The 24,201-nt window shown below is 32.9% G+C and overlaps 3 protein-coding genes across 3 annotated transcripts in view; 2 read left to right on the forward strand and 1 right to left on the reverse strand.

The window, feature by feature from the left end:
- LOC133323690 (protein cup) overlaps positions 1-19,119 on the forward strand; it is a 71,490-nt gene extending 52,371 nt beyond the window's left edge. The window contains exons 5-7 of the mRNA XM_061532610.1: positions 13,226-14,150; positions 14,253-15,086; positions 19,040-19,119. Coding sequence (XP_061388594.1) covers positions 13,226-14,150; positions 14,253-15,086; positions 19,040-19,119 — 1,839 coding nt within the window. The remainder of the gene's footprint in view (positions 1-13,225; positions 14,151-14,252; positions 15,087-19,039) is intronic.
- A 980-nt stretch (positions 19,120-20,099) lies between these two features.
- Positions 20,100-21,443, reverse strand: LOC133323691 (serine protease inhibitor 27A). The gene has a single exon (XM_061532611.1). The coding sequence runs from the start codon at positions 21,441-21,443 to the stop codon at positions 20,100-20,102; it is 1,344 nt and encodes a 447-aa protein (XP_061388595.1).
- Positions 21,444-22,506: 1,063 nt separating this feature from the next.
- On the forward strand, positions 22,507-22,989 carry LOC133323695 (uncharacterized). The gene is made up of 2 exons (XM_061532614.1): positions 22,507-22,715; positions 22,781-22,989. Exons 1-2 carry the CDS (start codon positions 22,519-22,521, stop codon positions 22,986-22,988), a joined length of 405 nt encoding a protein of 134 aa, XP_061388598.1. The 5' UTR covers positions 22,507-22,518; the 3' UTR covers position 22,989.
- The last annotated feature ends 1,212 nt before the right edge of the window (positions 22,990-24,201 follow it).

Raw genomic sequence — 24,201 nt, forward strand, 5'->3', positions numbered from 1 at the left:
GAATCGTTAATAAAACATCCTACGCCCTATTTCCGGGTTTCTGTTATCAAATCGATTTAGAATGGATAGTTTTACGATACTTTAAAGACGTGGGTAAAAACTTGGGTAAATACCCAACTCATTAACTGCCGAACCACTTGACAAAATTTTACACACATGTTTCTAGTGTCAAAGCAAATATAGAAATCCAACATGGGGTCACTGGGTCGATTTGATAACAGAAACCCGGAAATAGGGTGTAAGATGTTGTATTACCGAGTCAATATAGTAAATACCCAAATAAATACCCTCAAAAGGGTATTTACCCACCCCTTGGGTATTTACCCGGTAAATACCATCTCTAGGTATTCCCTATGTCTTTGTCGACATTTATCGATAACTATTAAAATATTTTTGGTATTCCGTAACAATGTGTGACGATGACGATGTCGAAGATTTCTTCGTCATAATCACCCCTATTCCGTATGTCGTCGACACAAAACGACGTCGAAGAGTGTCGTCTTTTGCAAATTGGTATTCCCTATGTCGTTGTTGACATTTATCGATAACTATTGAAACATTTTTGGTATTCCGTAACAATGTGTGACGACGACGATGTCGAAGATTTCTTCGTCATAATTTTTGTTGACGACTGAAGTTTTTGAACATTTTTTTTTTAAGAAATTAAAAAAAAAAAACATGACCGGACAAGAACAGGATACATCATTCTAGAATCTATTCTAAAATTCATCTAAAATTTCATCCCAATTGGATGCAATTTTCCAAATTTCATCCCGTTCGGATCATAATGGTGGCATGTAACTTGTTTAAAATAATACATGGATGGAAGGATGTGCATAAATTGACTGAAAAATAATTCTATGTATATATAGCATTTCCACATTAAATGAAACCTTTTACAAATTAAATGAACCCTTTTCCAAATTAAATGAAACCTTTTCCAAATTAAATGAACCCTTTTCCAAATTAAATGAAACCTTTTCCAATTGAAATGAAACCTTTTACAAATAGAATGAAACCTTTTCCAATTGAAATGAAACCTTTTACAAATAGAATGAAACTTTTTCCAAATTAAATGAAACCTTTATCCTTCTCTAAGGAAATATAATATTTGCAGTAATTTTAAACCAATATTTGAAAATTAAATCAAAGAATATTAACAACTATAGTTGTATGGCTATGTAATTAACATAAATATTCTTTAATTCGGTGTGATTTCATTTAATATCTTTACTACATAAAACTAAATAAATAGTAATACAAACTGGGGTATTTCTTGACATTTTAATAAATAAATATTTAAGAACAAGAATTGAATACCCGGTCCTAAATGCGAAATACATATTTGACTTAATAAATTGTTGATGATAAGGTAACTGCTTATCTTAATGAAGGGGTTCCCGGCTTGCAGCTTGTGGGATTTTCAAAATCATGTCCATAACGTAGTTAGAATTATTTTGCCGAGTAAGCTTTTGAATACTTCGCTCGATTACATCAACAATGCGATGTTTCATTGAAACGTCACACAGCTCAGCTCTTGCACATACTTTTATTTTTGAAAATGCATTTTCAATTGGATTTAGTATTGGAGAATAATGCGGTAAGAATTTAAGGTTGCATCTTTTGGATTCGATCAAATTTTTTATGTCATGTCGCTTGTGTATTTGAGCGTTATTTTCCAACTCTGGATTGATTTTCTCATTTCTCATTTCTATAAATAATTTAAATCTGTCTGCATTGACACTGGAATTAGAAACGATTGTGTGATGTACAACTCCCGCGTTGTTTATTGCTGCAATTATAGTGACATTACGACCTCTGACCGTAGGCAACACAATGTGTGCTCTTGTTCCTTGTTTTGAACGGGCTTGGGTTCTTCGTATGTGAAGATTAAATCCACACTCATCAATGAATATTAATTTTTCTCCTTGTTGGGGTATCCATTTTGTAAAGTCTTGAGCATAGTTTTGTCTCAAGCCTAATTTTCTGGAGTCATTCATTCGTTTTATTTCAATAGAGGCCATCTTCAACGTAATTTTTAATTTCCGTAATCAATTTTCTATGCAGCTTGAGGAAATATTTATTTCATTTTCTCTCAACAGTTTAGTTTTTAAGACTTTGAGGGTAATTCCAGGTTGACTTTCTATATAGAACTCGATCAGACTTAAAACTTGTGGTGTCAACAACTTAGTTCTATTTACTCCACGCTTATTTTCCTTCAATGTTCCAAAATTTTGTTTGTAATTACTTCACATTGTAGAGAGTTCACTGTTTTGGATGTTCACATTATCGAGAGTTCACTGTATTTAAAAATAGCAACGATTAAAATAAATGCGAACATGATTTTAGCTCGGGAAGCTCTGATAATTGGGAACCTGAGGAAGAATCAATATCCTCGCCAAGTATTGCAAGTGGAAATGCTCCAGAACCTACCGAAGCTACATCTACGAGACCACGAAACAAATTGGGTCAGTATAACAAAATAACAAAAGACATGAACCATTTCCGATGCTGCAAATTTACCCTGCATAAAAATAAATTCATCAAAATCATTAATAAGAAGATACAAACAAAATTTTGGAACATTGAAGGAAAATAAGCGTGGAGTAAATAGAACTAAGTTGTTGTACATCACACAATCGTTTCTAATTCCAGTGTCAATGCAGACAGATTTAAATTATTTATAGAATTTTTTTTTTGAGAAAATCAATCCAGATTTGGAAAATAACGCTCAAATACACAAGCGACACGACATAAAAAATTTGATCGAATCCAAAAGATGCAACCTTAAATTCTTACCGCCTTATTCTCCAATGCTAAATCCAATCGAAAATGCATTTTCAAAAATAAAATTATGTCCAAGAGCTGAGCTGTTTGACGTTTCAATGAAACATAACATTGTTGATGTAATCGAGCGAAGTTATTCAAAAGCTTTCTCGGCAAGATTGTTCTAACTACGTTATGGACATGGTTTTGAAAATCCCACAAGCTGCAAGTCGGGAACCCCTTCATTAAGATAAGCAGTTACCTTATCATCAACAATTTATTAAGTCAAATATGTATTTCGCATTTAGGACCGGGTATTCAATTCTTGTTCTTAAATATTTATTTATTAAAATGTCAAGAAATACCCCAGTTTGTATTACTATTTATTTAGTTTTACGTAGTAAAGATATTAAATGAAATCACACCGAATTAAAGAATATTTATGTTAATTACATAGCCATACAACTATATTTGTTAATATTCTTTGATTTAATTTTCAAATATTGGTTTAAAATTAGTGCAAATATTATATTTCCTTAGATAAGAATAAAGGTTTCATTTAATTTGGAAAAAGTTTCATTCTATTTGTAAAAGGTTTCATTTCAATTGGAAAAGGTTTCATTCTATTTGTAAAAGGTTTCATTTCAAGTGGAAAAGGTTTCATTTAATTTGGAAAAGGTTTCATTTAATTTGGAAAAGGTTTCATTTAATTTGGAAAAGGGTTCATTTAATTTGTAAAAGGTTTCATTTAATGTGGAAATGCTATATATACTAAAAAGTAGCTATGGGTCTATCTCGTTTCTTTTTGGTCGTTGCAAACACATTTACCAAGACATAATGCCCTGTGCCACAGTGCGGTGAAGGATACAAACACATTTTTGCCCAAAAATATGCAAAAAAATAAACAGCTGACCACATTTTTAGAGATGTGTTTTTTTTGTTTTTATTCAACCTTATTCTGTATGTCGTCGTCGACACGAAACGACGTCGAAGAGAGTCGTCTTTTGCAAATTGGTATTCCCTATGTCGTTGTCGATATTTATCGATAACTATTGAAACATTTTTGGTATTCCGTAACAATGTGTGACGACGACGATGTCGAAGATTTCTTCGTCATAGTTTTTGTTGACGACTGAAGCGTTTGAACATTTTTTTTAGAAATTAAAAAAAACATGACCGGACAAGAACAGGATACATTATTCTAGAATCTATTCAATACTTAATGCAAAATAAAGTGTAAATAAAGAAAAATATATGGGATCTATATATAAATCTGAACCGATTTTGACCAATGTCAATAGGACTCTTCTATGTGGAAATAAAATTTCATCCCAATTGGATGGATTTTTTCCAAATGTCATCCCGTTCGGATCATAATGGTGGCATGTAACTTGTTTAAAATAATACATGAATGGAGGGACATGCATAAATCGACTGAAAAATAATTCTATGTACATATATACTAAAAAGTAAGTTCGTTAGCTTTTATGTTATAGATTTATACATATGAAATTTAATGTCTGTGGTTCTTATATTGCTCTTGGGCTCGAGAGGAATATATAGTATATTTATATGTAGGATTCCTTAAGCTTCCTGTCCCCTCCACTTTTCTAGTGACAGTTAAGTAGAGTGCAGTGGATTGGGGTTCTTGTTTGGAATCTGTTATGTTAGTTGTTTGCATTAAATTTCATTTTGTAGAGTTTTTTTTACTGTTATGTATTTTTAATTTATTTAGTTTATTCTTTGTTTGGATTTTTTTATATAAGTTAATATAAGTTATTGGACATGCTGGCTTTTTTATATTACATTGTATGAAATAAATGAAATGTTATAATATATGTATTTAACGGAGGTTTTGGTATATCGTTCACATTACCATGCACATACGAGCGTTGTTCGCTCTCTTATTGTTGTTCGACTCTTAATTATGAAGTAATTACTTAGTTCCCCATACAAATTTTTCTGAGCGAACACCGACTTTTGTACATTGTTCAATTCGAATCACTCTCTGAGTAACCAAGAAAATTGTCCCATCCCTAACAATTGAGAGGAGAGTATTTGTAGAAAATAAATTAATTTTGGCAGCATGAAAATATAAAATTTTCAAACTTTTTCAGAAAAATTCCCTTGGTTGTAATTCCCCTTGTTTGTAATTCCCCTTGGTTCTAATTAGCGTGCAAAACTAGAAACAAAGGTGGGGAAACTCAAACAAAAAATTCTCCAAATTTTTATATGTGACATTTGAATTTAGAAAATATAAACATTTATGAAAACAATAACATTTTCAGAAAAATGGAAAACATGAATTAAAAGAAAATAGATATGGGTTAATACTATAGTCAGGAGAAAGATAATTATGTTTTCTATTTAGGTGTAAAACAAGAAACAAAAAGTGTGAAAAAATAAACTCTGATGACATGAATTATGACATGTTGTATGAACGGGTTAATTCATGTACGTAATTCTGAGAGCGAACTACGTCGTTCGAATGCCCATCAGAAGATGGCAATACCTATTATGCTTTTTTATATTGGTGGTTTATCGATATATACTATATTCTATACCAAACATCCTAGGAGTAATAGAAATATATATGTGCAAAATTGTTATTCCGATCAAAAGAGTTTGCAACTAGAATGCCAAAGAGTCAATGCATAGGCATAATATCTAATGTGAATGATATACCAAATCCTACGTCAAAAACATTTATTATAACATAGAGGCTCATGATGTTACTAATTCGTTTTGATGAGTTGTGACAATTAAATTACAAACATGTCAACTACCGATATACTGAGAACATCTAATAAAACCCTTACTTAATATTAGGCTACCGTTATCAGAAAGTCTTACAACCAGAGAACAACAACAAGTGGCTTATTTTGATACTTATGCGCCACTTGCTAATTATGAGTACATGTATGTTTTGCCACATGAACAACAAATTCACTGATTCATCGACACTGGGGTATGTTTTGTCGAGTCGTTTTGCGCACTCGGTTATAATTCTTGTCTTACTCTCTGCACATCAAGTGTTTGTTACTTGTTGTTGTTACTCAGTTGCTTTTTCGAGAGCGAAAGAACAACGATCAGAACGAAGAAGAAGCAACAACTTGTTTTTCTAACAAGTGGCTTATGCACTTGAGTGTGTTATACTCATGTTTTTGATTATCACACGAAAATGTTCTGATTTGAGCACAATAATTTTACCGTTATTTTATGTTTTCTTTAGTTTTGAATAATTAATGTGATTCATCAAAAGAGTTTTAGCAGTATAGTTTTGAACTATAAAACATGCATTTTATTTTTCTTAAAATGTAGCTATGCTCTACAAAATATAGCACACACACAACACTCATGTTCAATAAGTATACTAGTTTCCACGACATCTGAAACGACCCAACACAACAAGAACTGAGTATAATTTGCCAATTGACAAATCTTACACGACCACTTGTGAGTTTGTATACCTTTTACTCTCTCATACACTAGCGGTGATCGTGAAATCAAACAATTGTTGTTGTTAGGGTGTGAACAAATACTCGATTATAAAAAATACTTGCACTCGTATCATGTAATATTCAAAAATTGGGGTACTTGTCTAAAATATGTGTGCTCTCATTGTACATTTCATTTATTATCCGTGAAATTTTAGAATGGAAAAACCCGCTGGAAGATTGTTAAAGGCACCGGTATATCCTTCACATTAGATATTATGCCTTTTATACATTTTCTATATTCCGGGTTTATAGTTGTTCTCATTCGAATTTAATAATACAATTTTGCAATGAAAAGGTAGGTCAGAGAATAATTTCATTTAAAAATGTCTTCTTATATTAGTATTTCCCATAGCATAGCAACACTTTAGATACATTAAGCCACAACATGCGGAACTATTATTATTTTCAAACAAAATAATCTAGGGCATGGTATCAGAATTGCCTGGATGGACACGAACTCAATTCAGAATATCTTCTGATTTTCAATCGTTGCATTTGTCCCAAAATTTCAGGGAACGTAACGGTTATAAGTAATATTGAATAACTTAAAAAATACGTTTTTTTGGGCTAAATAAAAAAATCCACTTTATTTATTTTTTAACGGAAAAAAATAAACGTTGATTTTTAACTGTTAAAAATTATAGTTATTTTTCCGTTAAAAATAAAACTCATTGGGGAGTTTTATTTTCACTCACTTGCTTTATAGCTTCCGAATGAATTGCAAAATCGCGAACTAAGTATCAAAATTTGAAGCACTTTCACACAACACAATCTCTATAAAAAATAAAAATTTTTGAGACATGTTTTATAGGTATCGATTGGGGTTTTCATTCATGTTTTTGGAAAATAAAATTGTATAAATACTGAAAAAAATCATTTGACAATTTTTTTTTGAAATATGTGATTGCAATGTGATTGTATTTGTTTGTTCCTCAGTTTGTTTTCATTTCCTAATTGCCTCTCATTTATTGAATATTGTTGTAAAAATTTACATTTAATTTAGTAGTTTTTTCACATGGTATGTCCTGATTTATATTAGGCGAGTTTACTTGCGCCAATTATTATCGTTCCCTTTTGAACTTGCTTCATTCGTCTATACAAGGCAATTCGGTTTCGAAAATATTTCTTTTTTTCATTTGATGTCAATAGTTTTTCACATTTAAATAAATATAAAATGTCAACGAATACGAAATACACAAAACGAATTGCCAGAAAATTGTCGGTACGAGCAATTTTTTTCCATTTTTATTCCCCTTGCCCCTCTCTCCTACAGTCAAAGACTTGCCGCAAGTAAACTCGCCTAATATAAATTGGGACGATAACTTTCACAATACATGACCACTTTTGTAAACGAAAGTGAGTGAGTTACTTTCTTTCGCATTGATTTTCGTTCGAAATAGAAAAACAGGTTGGAAGAGTTTTTTGTTCGCATTTTCAAAAATAACTGTTATTTTCGGTCCCTGCAAAATTTACGTGAATTCTATGAAAAACGTGTATATACAATGATCGCATGTAAATGATAAACGATATACTTCTCAATTATTTTTGTAATCCCACATAAAATATTTTCAATACAATGGCAATACAATTGAAAAAAAAATTAAATATTTTCAATAATTGACAAATGAAGAGACTAACGACACACAGTGTCACGACCGCGGCCAAAAATGGTCCCCCACGGAGGACAAATTTTTTTTGATGAGGATTGATATAAAACACTCCAATTAGAATAAATATGAAATTTTATATCGATATGTTAAGTAGTTTTGTCTCTACAAAGGTTAAAATCTGATAATTATTTATAAACTGATTTTTTACCATATTTTCGAAAAATGGATGTGTTTTTCTGATGCTCAAATATTTGAATATTCAAATTAACGGTTATTATAAAAGTGTTTATTTTGGTTGCTGTGGATGTAAAAACTAGGATTCGCTTTAGTTTGTATGTATATAGATATCATATGGTGTATACAGTCGTCCACACTTGTAGTACTTAGTTCATCAAATTTTTAAAACAAATTTTGAAATTAGTGGAGCAGAAAAAAAGTAAAAAAGGTTAGCTCTAATTTTTTTATTTGAGTGGTGAAAAGTGTGTTATTTAAGGAATAAAAAAAATTAGCTGCGGAGTCCTGCGGTCCTAATAGTTATTTAACATTTTTGATGACAACCTTATTAAAAAATATGGCATATTCATGAAATGTTTAGAAGCGAATGGTCAAATATGTTATGTATACAATTAAATAAGTTATTGAGGGTCAAATAGGAAGGAGAATATGTATTCAGAACATAGAAATAATACAATATTTTACATAAATTTTGCAATTAATTATGGGGGGGTCATTCTCGGTGTCAAAAATTTTTTTGATTTAATTCGAATCTACTCTAATTCTAGAATGTTCCTACAAAATTTCAAGTGAAAATCTCAAGAACTCTTGAAGATATAGCCGATTTATTGTGTCAGCATCAAGTGACGGCTAAAGGGCTTCTCAACCTTTAAACGCGTTTTTCTCAAAACGAATGGCGGGCACGATAACTCAAAAACTAGTAATCCAATCGGTTTCAAATTTTGACACGTTTCTCTGGGAGTGTGTAGCTCTCGTATGAACTAGGATAAAGCCAATCGGTAAAGATCTTCCTTATTTTTTAACTTAGTTTGTGGTAAAAAATAGGCGATTTTCTATAACAAAAATTTTCAAAGCTCCGCCATTTTGTTAATTGTTGTGCGAAGTCAATAATCCTAGTTCATACGAGAGCCAGACATGTCCTCTTTCTAACACAGTTGGAATTTTCGGATTCCGATGTTCCAGAGAGGAGTTATCATGCCCGCCATCCAATATATGGACTTTTCTTTGAACCCAAAAAACAACAACAACAACTTTTGGTAAATTATTTTTCTTCTTCTTTAAATCTTCAAATATATATGTGCCAAGTTACAAACCTTAACAAGCATTGGTATTCATTTACCAGCCCATTTAAAATCTTAAAAATAAAAAAATGGAAAAAAGGGGGGGGGGGTTCCCTTAAGTGGTAAAAACGTTATTCGAAGCGAAGATATGGGAGAATTGGTTTTAAAATATAGCTTTTAAATAAATTTTCAGTCAGTTTGAAGATTATACTTATTTATCAGATCATTTGAGACATAATCTTATAATCTAAATTTAGATGTCGCACATGAATTACATTTGTGGAAAGTTCATACAGAAAAATATTAGTTCATGTCATGCCAACAAATAATTAGTAGCAGCCCGAACTTTTGTTAAAGCCGAGTTAAATAAGGATATTTAGAATTTTATATTACAACCCGACTTTGTAATATCCTTAAACAGCCATTGAACGGAATAATGCAGACGCGTTGATGTTTGTTTGAATGTTTCTTGAACACTGATTTTATTTTCATTTTCTTTTACTTAAGAGTAGCGATGCCTAATAATTCTTAGCCTATCTATTCTATACAATATTCTTATCATTTAACTCTTGCATTTCCCACAACGCCGTGAACGTTGGAGTTTCCCACCATGTGTGGCATTCTTATCACAACCATGATCCTAAGGGGCACTCTTCTAATACAACTACCCCCTACCTGGGGTCGTAAAATTCCTAAACTGTGCGATCATATCACACACAGTACCTGAAACGGCAATAAAATGCGAGCAAACATTTACTTAGCCTACACAAATAGTGACAAAAATACATACATAAAAAATAGTACTTAAAACTAGAGTGATTATAAAACCTAAACAAAACTAAAAGAATATCTGTTCGAACGTATTTCGAACAGCCATAAAGTAAAGGCTCGAGATTATAACGTGGATAACTAACTAAATCGTACATTTGGGAAGACAATATTTTATATATATCTCTTATGTGTGTTTTGAAAATTTTGTGAATGATAAAAAAGAAATTTATTAGTAACTAAAGTATATCAAATATTTTATTATATTAAAAATAACAAAAATAAAACTACTATACTTAATTTAGCTGCATATAACGATTTTATAGTACAGAAAGTTACATTTTTAGGGACTTTTGGTATGGTAGGTACCTGAAATATGGGCCAACAACTAAATTACAGCACCTATTACTTTCTTCGCCCAAATTTGATGTAAATTGGAAGAAGACATGAAAATTTTCCTGCAATTTGGATGAATATAAAAAATTTATAGGTCCAAAAAGTGTATTTTTCAAGACCCTTCGTATGGGAGGTATATCAAATCTTGGCCCAATCTACCCAGTTTTTGGTCAGTTGCTTTATAGGCATAAGTAAATGTAAATTGCCAATTTTCACTGAATTTGGTTGAATATTAAAGATTATATAGCCCAAAATAGTAAAATTTTCAAGACCCTTTGTATGGGAGGTATATCAAATCTTGGTCCGATCTACCCAGTTTTTGGTCAGTTGCTTTAGAGGCCTAATTAAATGTAAATTGCCAATTTTCATTGAATTTGTTTGAATATTAAAGATTTTATAGTCCAAAAAAGGTTACATTCTCAAGACCCATTGTATGGGAGGTATACGAAATCTTGGTCCGATCTATCAAATTTTTTGTCAGTTGCGATAACTCCTTCTATTTTTGGCCGCTGTTTATATGAACTCGCGACATAGTGCGACAGCCCCAGTAGAATGTGTCTTGCGGACAATATTAACGAATCGTGTAAGACAATCACCCCTATTCCGTATGTCGTCGTCGACACAACACGACGACGTAGAGAGTCGTCTTTTGCAAATTGGTATTCCCTATGTCGTTGTCGACATTTATCGATAACTATTGAAACATTTTTGGTATTCCGTAACAAAGTGTGACGACGACGATGTCGAAGATTTCTTCGTCATTGTTTTAGCTGACGACTGAAGAGTTGGAACATTTTTTTAAGAAATTAAAAAAAAAACATGACCGGACAAGAACAAGATATAGCATTCTAGAATCTATTCAATGCGTAATTCAAAATAAGGTGTAGATAAACAAAGAAAAATATGTGGGATATATATATATATATATATATATAAATCTGAACCGATTTTGACTAATATCAATTGGGATCGTCTTTGTGCCAAATAAAGTTTCGTTCCTTTCGGATGAAGTGTACCAAATGTTATCCCATTCGGATCATAAAGGTAACCTGTAACTTGTTTAAAATAAAACATGGACGTAGCAAGGTGCATAAATGGACTCAAAAAGGGAACAATATGAGTTTAAAGGCTCATCTCTGATGACATTTTTACCACACGTAGGTCCCATGGGAGAAGCCAAACATCCCGAAATATAGACCCTTGAAGTTCCGAAATTCCTTCCTTCATATGCTCGTCATTTATAGACCGATGAAGGTAATATTGGTATGGTTGCAAAGCGTACACATTATATTTTCACATAAATTCGTTTTAATTAAAATTTATTCAAAATAGGCGGCCTTCGGCCAATGACTTAATACATTCTCCTATGGACAGTCGGAAATCAATTTTTTCAACTTTTTTTTCAATAACCATTCTTGGACGGCTATCTACGACAAATGGAAAATTCGGCTACGCGATCGAACATTTTAAACAGCCGTCAATATTACCATCATCGGTCCATAAATAACGCTGTTGTGAGCGAGCATATGAATTCCGCAACTTCCACATCTCGGGAAGTACGGACTTCTCCCATGAATGTCATATATTTTCGTCATCTGGGAGACGGGATCTACCTGTGGTAAAAATTGAAATATGAAACATTTTTTAGATATTATTTACAATATTTCGCCAACTGCCATTTATCTGCACCGTCCTAAGAGTAATACAATGCATTTAAATAATGATATAAATAATTATATATTCAGTTAAACTTACCTATTAGAACCAAAAAAGTACGCCTTCTTTGTCCTACATTTCCCCTATATGTTAAAAAAATTTATTTGTTTCTGTCAATATGTCGTAGTACACTCGATTCCGACTATTTTTGTTTTGTTTTCATATTTTGAGAAGAACGACATTCTCGGTCACATATCATGTATTTGTGGCCGAGAATGGCAATTCCATATATTTCGTCTGGCATGAGAGTATTTTCTACTGGGGTAATTCATTTGTATATATGTACGTATGTATATACCCAGTAGAAAGTGTCTTGCAGACAACATTAACGAATAGTGCAAGACAATGGCAATTCTTTGAAGACAATTTGCAGACAACAATGTGAGATCCTTGACGAAATTTTCACACAAGTGTCGCAATATTCATGCAAGACAACTTGGGCGATAGGGTAAGCGAAGTTGTCGTTGACGACAACATCAGCGACAAAACTTCCTACTTTTCGTTGACGACTATCATCGACTATGTCACACAGTCGTTGACAACAGAATACCCATTGTCATCAATCATACCCCTATTAAAATTCAAATAAAAATATACATATACATTTTCAATTTATATTTTTTACAGCATGTAATTTATTATATAAGATAATATAAATAAACACATTGCCTTAGAAGTTGTCGAGATGATTTTCTCCATGTTAACTTCATCTGTAGAGAAACAACATTTAAACGCATTAAAATATGAAACATCTTTAAGATATTACTTGCAATATTTCACCAATTGCCATTTATTTGCCCCATCCTAAGAGTAAAAAAAACATTTAAATAATGATACAAATAATTATATACTCAGTTAAACTTATCTATTTTAACCAAGAAAACTGGTCTTCTTTATCCTAAATTTCTTATATATTTTCAGAACATTTTTCTATTTGTTTCTGTCAATATTTCATAGTACACTCGATTCAGACTATTTTTGTTTTGTTTTCATATTTCGAGAAGGACGACATTTTCGACGACATATCATGTGTTTAGTCATGAATGACAATTCCATAAATTTCGTCAACGTTTCACGTCAATGAAACGTTAATGAAATTGTCACGCAAGAGAATATTTTCTACTGGGTAGATTAGAAATTACAACATATATATATTTTGTTTTTGAAATTACAGAATGAATCCAAGTCAAATAGATTGCGCAAGCTATCTTCGAAAAGTGATGCCAATAATAACATTCAGACTCATCAAAAAGACGCTAAAATGGCTGGCACATTAAAGTCACATCACAATGAAAAAAAATCCCTACCATTTCAATATGATCACTTTTCTGCAAACAATAAAGCACGCGCCCACAATCTTTCCAACCATCCTAATCGCAACTTGAACGATGTTGGTAATAACAACCAGTATCAGAATCACAATGGAAGTTCTCGCTTTTTACAATTTTTTTCCGGCTGCTCTTCGAATAACAACACTGGTGAGAAGTTGGAAAAGAGCGCTTCGTCTGCTTCGTTAAACGAATTCTTTAAACATGCCGTGAATTCACAAAGCAAAACGGACCCATTGCACTTGTTAATGCCGCAGCAGCAGAATGTTGTTACGTCGAATGCTGGTTGTTCAGCTGGAAATGTTAACATTGCCGAAATGACATCAGTTGATGAATTGGAAGCCAAGTGGCGACAAAATTCATCGAATAGTAGAAACAGCGATATTTTACCAAATGATGCCAATAATAATAATGTGAGTCGTGATTCAGAAAATTTCAAAAAGCTCATTGGACAATTGAAAAATTGTGTTACAGTGAATAGTAATACAAATTCATTGTTGTCCAAGGGGACACATCCAAACAAGGCACAATCCAACAATTTGTTTAATAATACAAATTTATCTAATTTTATATTCAAAAATCCCCAATTGCAACAGCAACAACCGAAACCAACGCCTGGAGTTTCAATAACACCTCATCCGTTGCAGTCGACATATAGCAAGCAGAATGCTTTTTTGCAGCAGCAACAGGCTGCTCTAATTGCAAATTTACAGCTAAAAGCAATTTTAGGTCGTCCTGAAGCTCAGATGTTGTTATTGGGACTAGCTAAAGGTTAGTACTTAATTAAAATTAAATTATAAATTAGATATCCGCTCATTTCCCAAGTTTTTCATTCAATAATTTTGGCATACTTAAACTTGTTCTTTCGTACAGGTGAAATTTCCAAGCATGGTTTGCTTATTCAATTGGCCAACCCAAGATTACCACAAAGAGATCGAGAAGCTATTACAGCAGTGCTCACTTTTACGTCTGCACAGCAACAACAGCAACAACAATATGATGTATTGTCAAATAATTTATTAATGAATCAGCTACAAAATCTCCAAAATTTAGCTATCGTTCAACAGACAATTGCAGCCCAACAGCAACAACAACACCAACAAATGCAAAACTCTGGAAAACGAACTTCAGGCATTCAACCCATGAGCCAAGAAGAATTACAAACACATGCCAATTTAATAATGCAGAACGCTTTGATTAAGCGGAAGCTTGAGGAGCAGACAAATGTTTTGGGTTTACAGAAAATTCTACAGTTAAACGCAGCAGCCCAGGTGGCAAAGCAGCAACTGCCCCCGAATAGGAGTTGTAGTCAGCCTATAAACCAAAATAATGGGAATACTTCTCGTAGTAATACTGGAAACCGACGTTTGCAAGCATTACAAAATCTGTTCAACGATTCCAATGGTATGGTGGACAACATTCAGCAGCAGCACAATAACATGTCCACGAATGGCGCAAATGCAACATCTCGTTATAATCGCCACAGTAACAATCCGGGAGGTAGACGATCATCAGTCCCTTCTGGTCAACATTTAAAATATGCAACGGATGTAGTAGAAATAAATCAACAACATTCAAAAACTACCGACCATCATAACCACTATCCGGCAATGCATGGTGGAATGCCAAATGTACATTTGCAAAATGTTAAGACAAATAAGATCCACATTTCCCAACAACCAGCTGCAATCATAACTGGAGGTGGAAGTAAGTATTACATATATATACGTAAATAAAAATCCCACTGACTTTGTTTTGGTACACATATATAAATATTATTTAGATTTGAAGTCATTTGAATACTAACAGGTATGATACAATACATTGGTAATGCCCTTGGTTTTTTCCCTCATTCTAATGTTTCCCTACATTGAAACATCAACATTTCGCATAGACTAGCGGGATCGGCAAACGTTGTCTTGCATAGCAATATTGTTGATGTATAATTTTCGGAATTTTAGATTTATTTTTGTAAAACCGTGGTATTTATAGGAGCACACATAAAGTAAAATTACAGTACTGAATATTTACAATATGATATTCATGTGCGACTCTTGTTGCTATTTTGTCCTTCTAAAGTTTCGGTGGATATAAGCTTATTTATAATATTTTTTTTTTAATTAAAACAAATTGAAATTTGCACATAAATTTCTAGTAGTCATAAAGTATTTGGCATTGAAAATGTTAAATTTTGGTTCACTTTTTAGGTGGGCCCCCATATAACGGTACCTCCAATATACAACAGAATTGCTTCTAATTTAATATTAGGGATACTTATTGAGCAGAAAATCTGTCAAATTAATAATAGGTGTGTCTGGTTACTTTTCCAGTAACATTTATTCAGTAAGTTCTAGTTCAGAGAGTAAGCCTTTCTTACTCTCTTGTGCTATAATACTGAAAAATGTAAACGGACAACATTTAGTAAGATTTAGCAATTAAACAGCTGATTCAAGAAAACGTATGATTTGCGCCAAAGTAAACAACAAACAAAGGACGAACACAATTATTTGTATCGCACTTAATATTAAAAATAAAATGAATAATAAAAGAAAAATTGATCTGGTATGTTACCCGGGAACATTTACGCTCCCTGCATCAATGCCCTCTATCTGGAACTTCCCTAAAAATATATAAGGAATTAGTTTCTAATTTAATGAAACTTTGCATTACTTACGAATTTTTTTCCATTTTCTGTAATTAACTTCAAATTGAACTTTGCAAATTAAACAAAAAAATGTTTTAAATAATTTTTGTGTTTGGTCAGAAAACAGCTGATCAGAAAATGGCTGAGTTGCAAAATCTTACTGAATAAAATTCTTTCAGTAAACTCCAGCAACTTTGTTGTTGTTCAACTTTCAAACTTGCTCTCTCACTTGACTCTCTTTTACTGGATTTTTGTGTAAACAGACAACATTTAGTAACATTTGGTAACAATTGTTACCAAATATCGAGTTAACAGACAGAGCTAATATCAATATTGAACCAAGTATTCAAATAACCCCCATATAATGGTATCCCTTTATATTCGGTTTTTGGCTGTAATTTTATACTCGCCCAAGCTACCATGCGAAGTGATGTCGACAAATAAACGTCGTCGACAACGACAAGGGCACACGAAATAATGCTGAATGATACCACCTGATTTGAAATTTCCCGTGGCATAGCAACATTTTAGGTACTTTAAGGAACAACATGTCCTATTATTATTTTAAGAAAAATAATCTAGGGCATGGATCTTAGTATCAGAACTCTATTTCAAATGTCTTCTGATTTTTGTAATTGCATTTGTCCCAACATTTTCTCATTGTTCACTTCCATTTTTAACACCCTGTAACTCAGAACTGAATGCGCCAAACAAAAAACCAGCAAAATTTTTACTGAGAAATTTCACCCTTCCAACGAGCATAAATCTGAAATTATTTGATCGATACTTTACGTGAAATCTATCAGTACAGCCATCTGCGAAAAATAATAAGGTAAAAAATAGGCTTAGCTGAAAAATATAGATTCAGTTAGAATATTTGTTCTATTGAGTATATCCGCCACAGCCACAGGTTGCAGATAGTGGGATGCCCTATATAAAATAAGCAGTGGCGGACAGAGTCTTGGACGAAAATGGCCGAGTGCCAATGATCATTAAACTGGCGAGGCGAATATTGGCGCCCCAAACGAGCCAGAAAACATGGGTTTCTGGTCTCCTACCCTGAAGGATGGCTTCCTAACGCTGGGGTGTTATGCAGAACTGTACCTATCAGTGTTTTTTGGTTTGCAGTCAGGGTACCAACTGTTATCTAACCGAGCCTGGTTGATAACTGGGCGTATTAGGTTTAGTTTCCAAGTCCTTGTCATTGTATTGTCATTGCCATGGTCGACATTTTGTCCTCCACTTTCCCACTACTAACAAAAAACCCCTGTGGTGTACCTCTGCCTCTCCTTCGGGCTGACTTCGACAGTGTTGCCAATTAGCACTTTTAGTGCTAGATTTAGCACTTTTTTATCTCGTTTAGCACCAAAAAAAGTGATCTAGAACCTAGAACTTTTTTTGAGTTTTATTGCAACTCATAAAGCTCTGCCGGACCAAACTTTATTCATATGGTGAATATGGCATAGACAATCAGGTTGTAAACCTGGGCTAGGAAATTCAGAGGGGAAATTGTATAGCAGCGATGTAAAAATCATGAAACTATGTTGGAAACATCTGGAAAGAAGTTATTTATCCACTGGGAATCAGGAAACCCAATTTATAACCATTTAAAAATTCCGAAAATAAGTCGCGTTACCTTTATATGGTAGTTATGCCAAAGAAAAGTTTAGGCAAACCTATTTATTAATTTTTTAAATTAAAAAAAATTAAATTACAGCAAATATGACATTTATATGGGTACTATGTCCAAACATAGACCTATATAGACAATTTTCTGCACAAATATGTTTTACCTTACAAGAACCCAGAGAATGCGACCAAAACTTAAAAAATGTGGTGCTCTATGCAAACCTTTATTTTATTTATCATTTTCTGCATAAATGTATGCTAGCCTTCACAAACCCGCAATGTGAAATAAATGTGACTAATGGTATGTTTACATTTAACCGCATTTCGTTAACCCAGTGGGTTTCAATTGTCAATTCCTTTCCATATATGTCAAATAAATCTTCATAAAGTAGGTTAACCCGGTAAAAAGTTCTAATGTATATGCCGTTTAAGGCATGAATTCGCCTGCCTGTTAACCTTATGAATAAACCTTGCTCTCTTCCTTTGAAAATTTTCGGTTATCCTATGTACCGTTACAAATGTTGTCTTTGTTTTTGCTGAAAGACAGACAAATCTGTCCGAGTGTAAAAATAACAATTGTTTTTTTTTCTAAACTCTGTGCCTTCATATGATTTTAAGTAAAACATTTTAGATTTTTATTCCGACAAAAAATTGTTTGACACTGAAAGGGTTAAATTACAGATAGAAACATATAGAATAGAAAAATATAAGATAGAATTTTATTCTGATTGAGAATTCTGGACTTCGAGGTGTTGCAAACAAATATACACTCCTTCTTGTGTTGGAGGATACGAATTTTTAAGAAGTACAGATCTCATTATTTTTTTAGCACTTTTTTAAAAATTTTAGCACTTTCTAGCACTATTTCAAACAAAATCTAGCATTTTTTCTCAACAAAGTTTTGGCAACACTGACCGTGGTGGTAGACATCCGCACGTGATGTTGGACTTTAATCGATTCTCTGCCCCGTCCGATAAACCAGTATTCACTTTGAAGGAAAATTTCTTATGGGGATGAAAGCCCTTGGCGAGTATATCGTGAAAGACACATTCGCCATAGGTATAGTGTTTGTGTTATGGCGCCATAATTTTTTTCGCTGGTAATTCTAAAGGCCGTGGGTAAAAAATCTTGATATCTTTGTTGATGGTTATAGTGGATTATTTTTGAGATCATATTTCTTCAGTCAAATCGTATGAGGAATTTTTTGTAAAACATATTTTCCTTCTATCTCGAGTTCTTCTGCATATTTTTTATTTTCTTGAACCACGATACGAGATTTTGACGTGCAAATATTCCACAAAAACTTTCCACATAAGATTTTAGATAGCGTCAATCAAACGACGGCTGCGGTGCTTCTCAATCATTAAACGTGCTTTTCTCGAAACAGTGTTTTTACAAATGGCGGACAGGATAACTGAGAGACGTTTCTCTGTGAGCGCATATGAACTAGGAAAATTCAATCTGTGAACATCTTCCTTATTTTTTAAGTTAGTTTGTCGTCAAAAATAGGCGACTATAAATTGTCCGAAACGGACCGTTGGTTCAATGAAACATAGGATTAAAACCAATATTTCGATGAAACACATTTTTGCCGTAGCGATTCGGAAGCGACTGCTGGGTAGAAAGTGGAAAGGACGATGAAAACATACAAATATCGATTTCATGTCATTGGAGAGCCTACCTAAAAGTTTACGAGCGACGTTTATGTAGAATTTGAAGGTCAAAAAAATCTTGTCATTCGCCTTGATTGTAGAAATGCCACCTCAAAAATGATCTACAATAGCCGTAAACAAATATATAAAAGTTTTTCTTCATGCATCTTTGAATTACCGAAAAAATTCATCCTTCCACAAGCTTTCATCCCCATAAAAAATTTACACCCCCCATGATGTGTCACAGTGGAATATATCCGACTTATACAAAAAAAAAAAACAAACATAATGTAAGGATAGTTTTACACAATCCTTAAATTATGAAGGGAATATTGAACGGATTAGTAGGAGTGCCTAGTAGTACGTTTACATTTAACCGGATTTCGTTAAGCCAGTGGGTCTCAATTGTCAATTTCTTTGTATATATGTCAAATAAATCCTCATAAAGTAGGTTAACCCGGTAAAAAGTTCTAATGTATATGCCGTTTAATACATTTACACAAAAACTTATATATAACAGACGTTACTTCCGTGATATTTGTACAAATCTCCTCCATTCCACGTATAAAATAGATATTCTACGTCGACCCGTAGCCATTCTATTTTGACTGTGTTGGTAATATCTTCCCATTAACAACTATTCACTTCACTTTATTTGACAAAGTGTTTGATCATTTATTCAAACCATATGTACGTTGTTTTACTTATTTAATATTAATATAGAAAACCATTATAAATATATATGTAAGTATGTTACTTTTATTTGTAATAAATTTACATGTTTTGGGTCTTCTATCAAACTGTTGGTTCCAACACTTTGCCAGCAAATATAATGCTGCCAGTGGCCTCTTCTTCTATGAAAAATATGAAAGGACGGTTGACATTGAATTCTTCTATGGTGCTATCACCACCAAATTTATTGCTGATCTCAATAACAGTTGTGGCATACGCCTCTGTGCCCTTTTCATTGACATCTATTCCAGCTTTTTGCAAAATGTTCGAAACTTTCAATTTGCCGGCAACATTAGCACCCCTGTCGAGGCCAGGAAGCGAGGCTTCATCCGTGAAGATATCTCGAATTCCCAATGCAGAAAGTGTACTCTTGAGGTTTTTATCGAATTCGAATTTAAATTTTGGCAGTGTTACTTTAATTTTGGTTTCCTCCATTAAGAATTGCATGCGCTTGACCTGATCGTTTTGCAGTATTTTCGTTAATTCCTCTACACCGCCATTTGTCTTCGGTAGCAAAATGAACATGGAAAATTTCTTGCCTTTGTATGGCAATCGCAAAATCTTCGCATCAAGCGAGCTGTGGTCATAATAATAAAAATATTCTGTTTGTTCCATATATTGAACTTTGCTCTGTACATCGGGTGTTTTGAAGAAGACGCCATCAAATGATTCGTTAAATTGTCTGCGCCACAAACCATTGAAGTAAATGGCATTTGCCAAAATCATAACACTGTTCTGTATGGTGTCCTTGGTAACAAGGCTTTGCAAACGTCCATTTGTAACGTTTTTACACCAGCCGTTTATGTGGTCTGCCGACCCTTGGGTATCCATGAAATTTAGCCGTTTGATTTCTGTACCATAGAATGTTGCCAACATTGCTGCGTATCGCTGTTTTGGTTCAACGAACTCATCTGTAAACATTCGCGTTTCTAAATTTAGTGTGTGGTATGGATTTTCCTTTTTCAACGATGTCAATATCTTTTTGTAAAAACCACGTAGGTTGTCAGGTGATTTAATCACGTCGAGTGTTTTCACTAATTCATTTTGTGTTTGAGTGTTGTTGCCCGCAGCTTCGGCCAGTAGGGCCAAAAGCAGCTTTACTGAGAAAGGCGATATAATCACGTTCGATTTCTCCTCCTCCAATACATATCTTAAGAGTTCCCATGAAAATTGGTCATGAGCGTCACTGTTAAACGGAACATAGTCGTCGATATCATCGTAGGCGTAATGGCCGTTGTCAAAAGTTTGGGGTATTACATTGAAGATTCCCGTTGGAGTCACCGTGTTTGTGGGTATTATAGGTTCTGGCGCCGGTGCTTTGGTTGCTCTTACATTTATGATCACATTTAGCAGTACAACAAATACTACGGAACACATTAGGTGCTGCCCTCTTCTTCTTATTATCATTTTATTTGGCTTTGTTTGTTTTTAGTATAACTCAAATCAAATCGTTGGCTGCAGTTTCGCTGTATCGTCTTCTTTGTCTCAAGCTTCAATACAAAATGGTTTGATCTTGGATAGAGATTTTGCATTTAAATTTTAAAACCAGTTTTGTTTCCCTTTTGCGCTCATATAAGAGTACATCATTAATCTTATGAGTATTTTACCGTACCTAGCCTACATACATACATATGTAGATGAGCAGTACATGTATTATGTGTGGGATGAGCGAGAGTCCCGCTATTTTCCTGTTGAAGATTTTATGAACGCGATTTCTCTCAATTTATGCAATGAAAGTGTTGTTTTCTTATTGAGTGCTTTTTATTTGTTTCATTTTGAACAGATAATAAAAAAAACCGTATTGTTTTATTTTTCATTTCTTTTTGCGGTGATAGCAAGGCATGATTCACTGAAGTTCTACATTACTGTGATGTGATACATTTCTCATTTTATAAACTATTGCTATAAGTAATTGGCAATATTTGTGTAAATATAACTTACATAAAATCATGAAGAAAAATGAAATAATCTGTACATAATTTAAAATGAAATTGATTATAGAGTATTTTTTCTAAATATATATAAATATTTGATTTTTTTCCACAAACTATTTATCCTTTATAAAATTGAAAAGTTTTGTCAGTTGTGGTATACATGATTTAATCGATTAACATCATTAAAAAATAATATTTGAGAGACATGTTGAATATGTCATCAAAAGTCTGATTAATTTGTAGAAGGGGGAAGAAGAAGCAGTTCATTAGCTGCCGGAGATAATAGTACCCCAACGTGCAAATGTGTTTGTATATATTTTTTTATTAAATTTTGTAATTGTATTATAAATTAGATTTGTTATTAATTTCTCTAACAATCTTGGAAATTGCAACGACGCTAGCATTTGTTGATGTCATATATCGTGAATCGACAAACGCTAACGTTACCATTGTGTTCTTACCGCCTGCGTGGTAAAAACATATGTTCAGTTTTACATTGAAGTGTCATGTTGATTGTTATTTAACACCCTAAATACAATAATTCTACCATGCAAATTCGTCGTCCTCGCGGCATTACAACTCAACAATTAATGGTAGTTACCGCCATTGGATTTTTGGGAGGTGTTTATATTTGGAAGCCATTAATTTTGAAGTGGAAGAAGGAGGAAGGACCTAAAAATAGTGCAACTAATGATCAAGAAATACCATCAAAGTCAGTGTGCCCAGCCACTACCACATTTAGAATGTTTATTTTAATTGAAGGCAAACATTTTATTAATGTTCGTGTTTTTTTGTCTTCTTTCAGATGAGTATCATTAACAATTTGAAACAGTTTTCCACGTCTTCGACTGGTATGATGGCAATCGGAATATTCTCTACATTAATTATATCTGTAAGCTATCGAGTATTTATGAAACCAAAACTTGATAAAAATCGACGACAAGAAGCTGAACTAGTAGCGGACTACATATTCCAACGTGAAGTACAAAAACAATCAACAGAGAATGGAGTCTTTTAATTTACGCTTTAATAGCCTTAAGATATTCACGGGAGGATGAAGCCATTCGCATTTTAATCATATTTGGCTGAGTAATTCTTTCCCGTGCATATTGCCTTTTACTCTCCTTACAATTGGTTTATAAAACACTAATATTAGTTAATTCACAAAAATGAATAGTTTTCGATATTTGCGTTAATCAACATCAATAACTCAAGAAACAGTTTTTCAACTATAAACTTATGATTGGATTACTTATTTCTTCAGTTGAGATAGCTGTCGGAAAACGGTTTGAATTTTGCTTTAAAATCTTCTACATGTGTAACTTGGATTAATAATTTAATATAATTTTATTTTCGTTAACTTGGATATTATAAATCCGTCAATAATTGAATATGTACTATTGAATTTTTTTTTTTTTTGAAATAAAATCGAAATGGGGAATTTTTCCTCCACATAACTATATGACACTCGAGAAAACGTTATTTATCGTTGACTTTACAAAACAGTTTTTATGGATATGTCGATGGACTTGGCTCAGGTAATAATACGTTTAGTTAATAAAACTAACGGAGTAATAATTCAAACGATGGCCATTCGTGAATATTCATAGCAATGTTTGTAATTGAAACACATTCTTAATAATAAATTAATAATACAACTTAATAACAAACTGGCTGTTGAAGTAGATTTCTGTAGCTGGTTTTATATCCCTTCACATATTCCATCATAATGCGGATTATGGTGTGTACGCGATCTCTACGAAAGGGGAGGTCGCCCCCTCGGTCGGCGGTGGGAAAGTGAGGCATTCGATAAAAAAAGATATCAATTCGGTTAAGGGAAAACGCCTAATTTAAGAAAATTTTTTTCTCTTAAGCAGAATTTTCAATTAAAAGAAGTTCGGATAATTGAAACTCGTTGCGCTTAAACGAAGTTTTCAATCAATATCTGAAAAATCGTGAAATTTATAAATCATATTATGAAATGAATTGAGTAAGAACTTATTTTTTTCGTAGACATTTTCTTGGATGGTTGGAAAAATGTGCAACATAATTTTAGGGTTGCACATAAAAATTTGAAAAAATTCAAATTTACAAAAATGATTTTTTTTTCTCTTAAACGGTGCTCGTTTCATATATAATTGTATTTTTGCAACAAAAAAGTCTTTCTCTTATACAGATTTTCAATTAACTGATCTTTCTTTTAAGCAAAGTAGTAGAGTGTTTGAAAATTC

This window comes from Musca vetustissima, unplaced genomic scaffold (genome assembly GCF_032173495.1).
Source record: "Musca vetustissima isolate MV318-11 ecotype Yass unplaced genomic scaffold, APGP_CSIRO_Mvet_v1 utg12320, whole genome shotgun sequence".
Lineage (NCBI taxonomy): Eukaryota > Metazoa > Arthropoda > Insecta > Diptera > Muscidae > Musca > Musca vetustissima.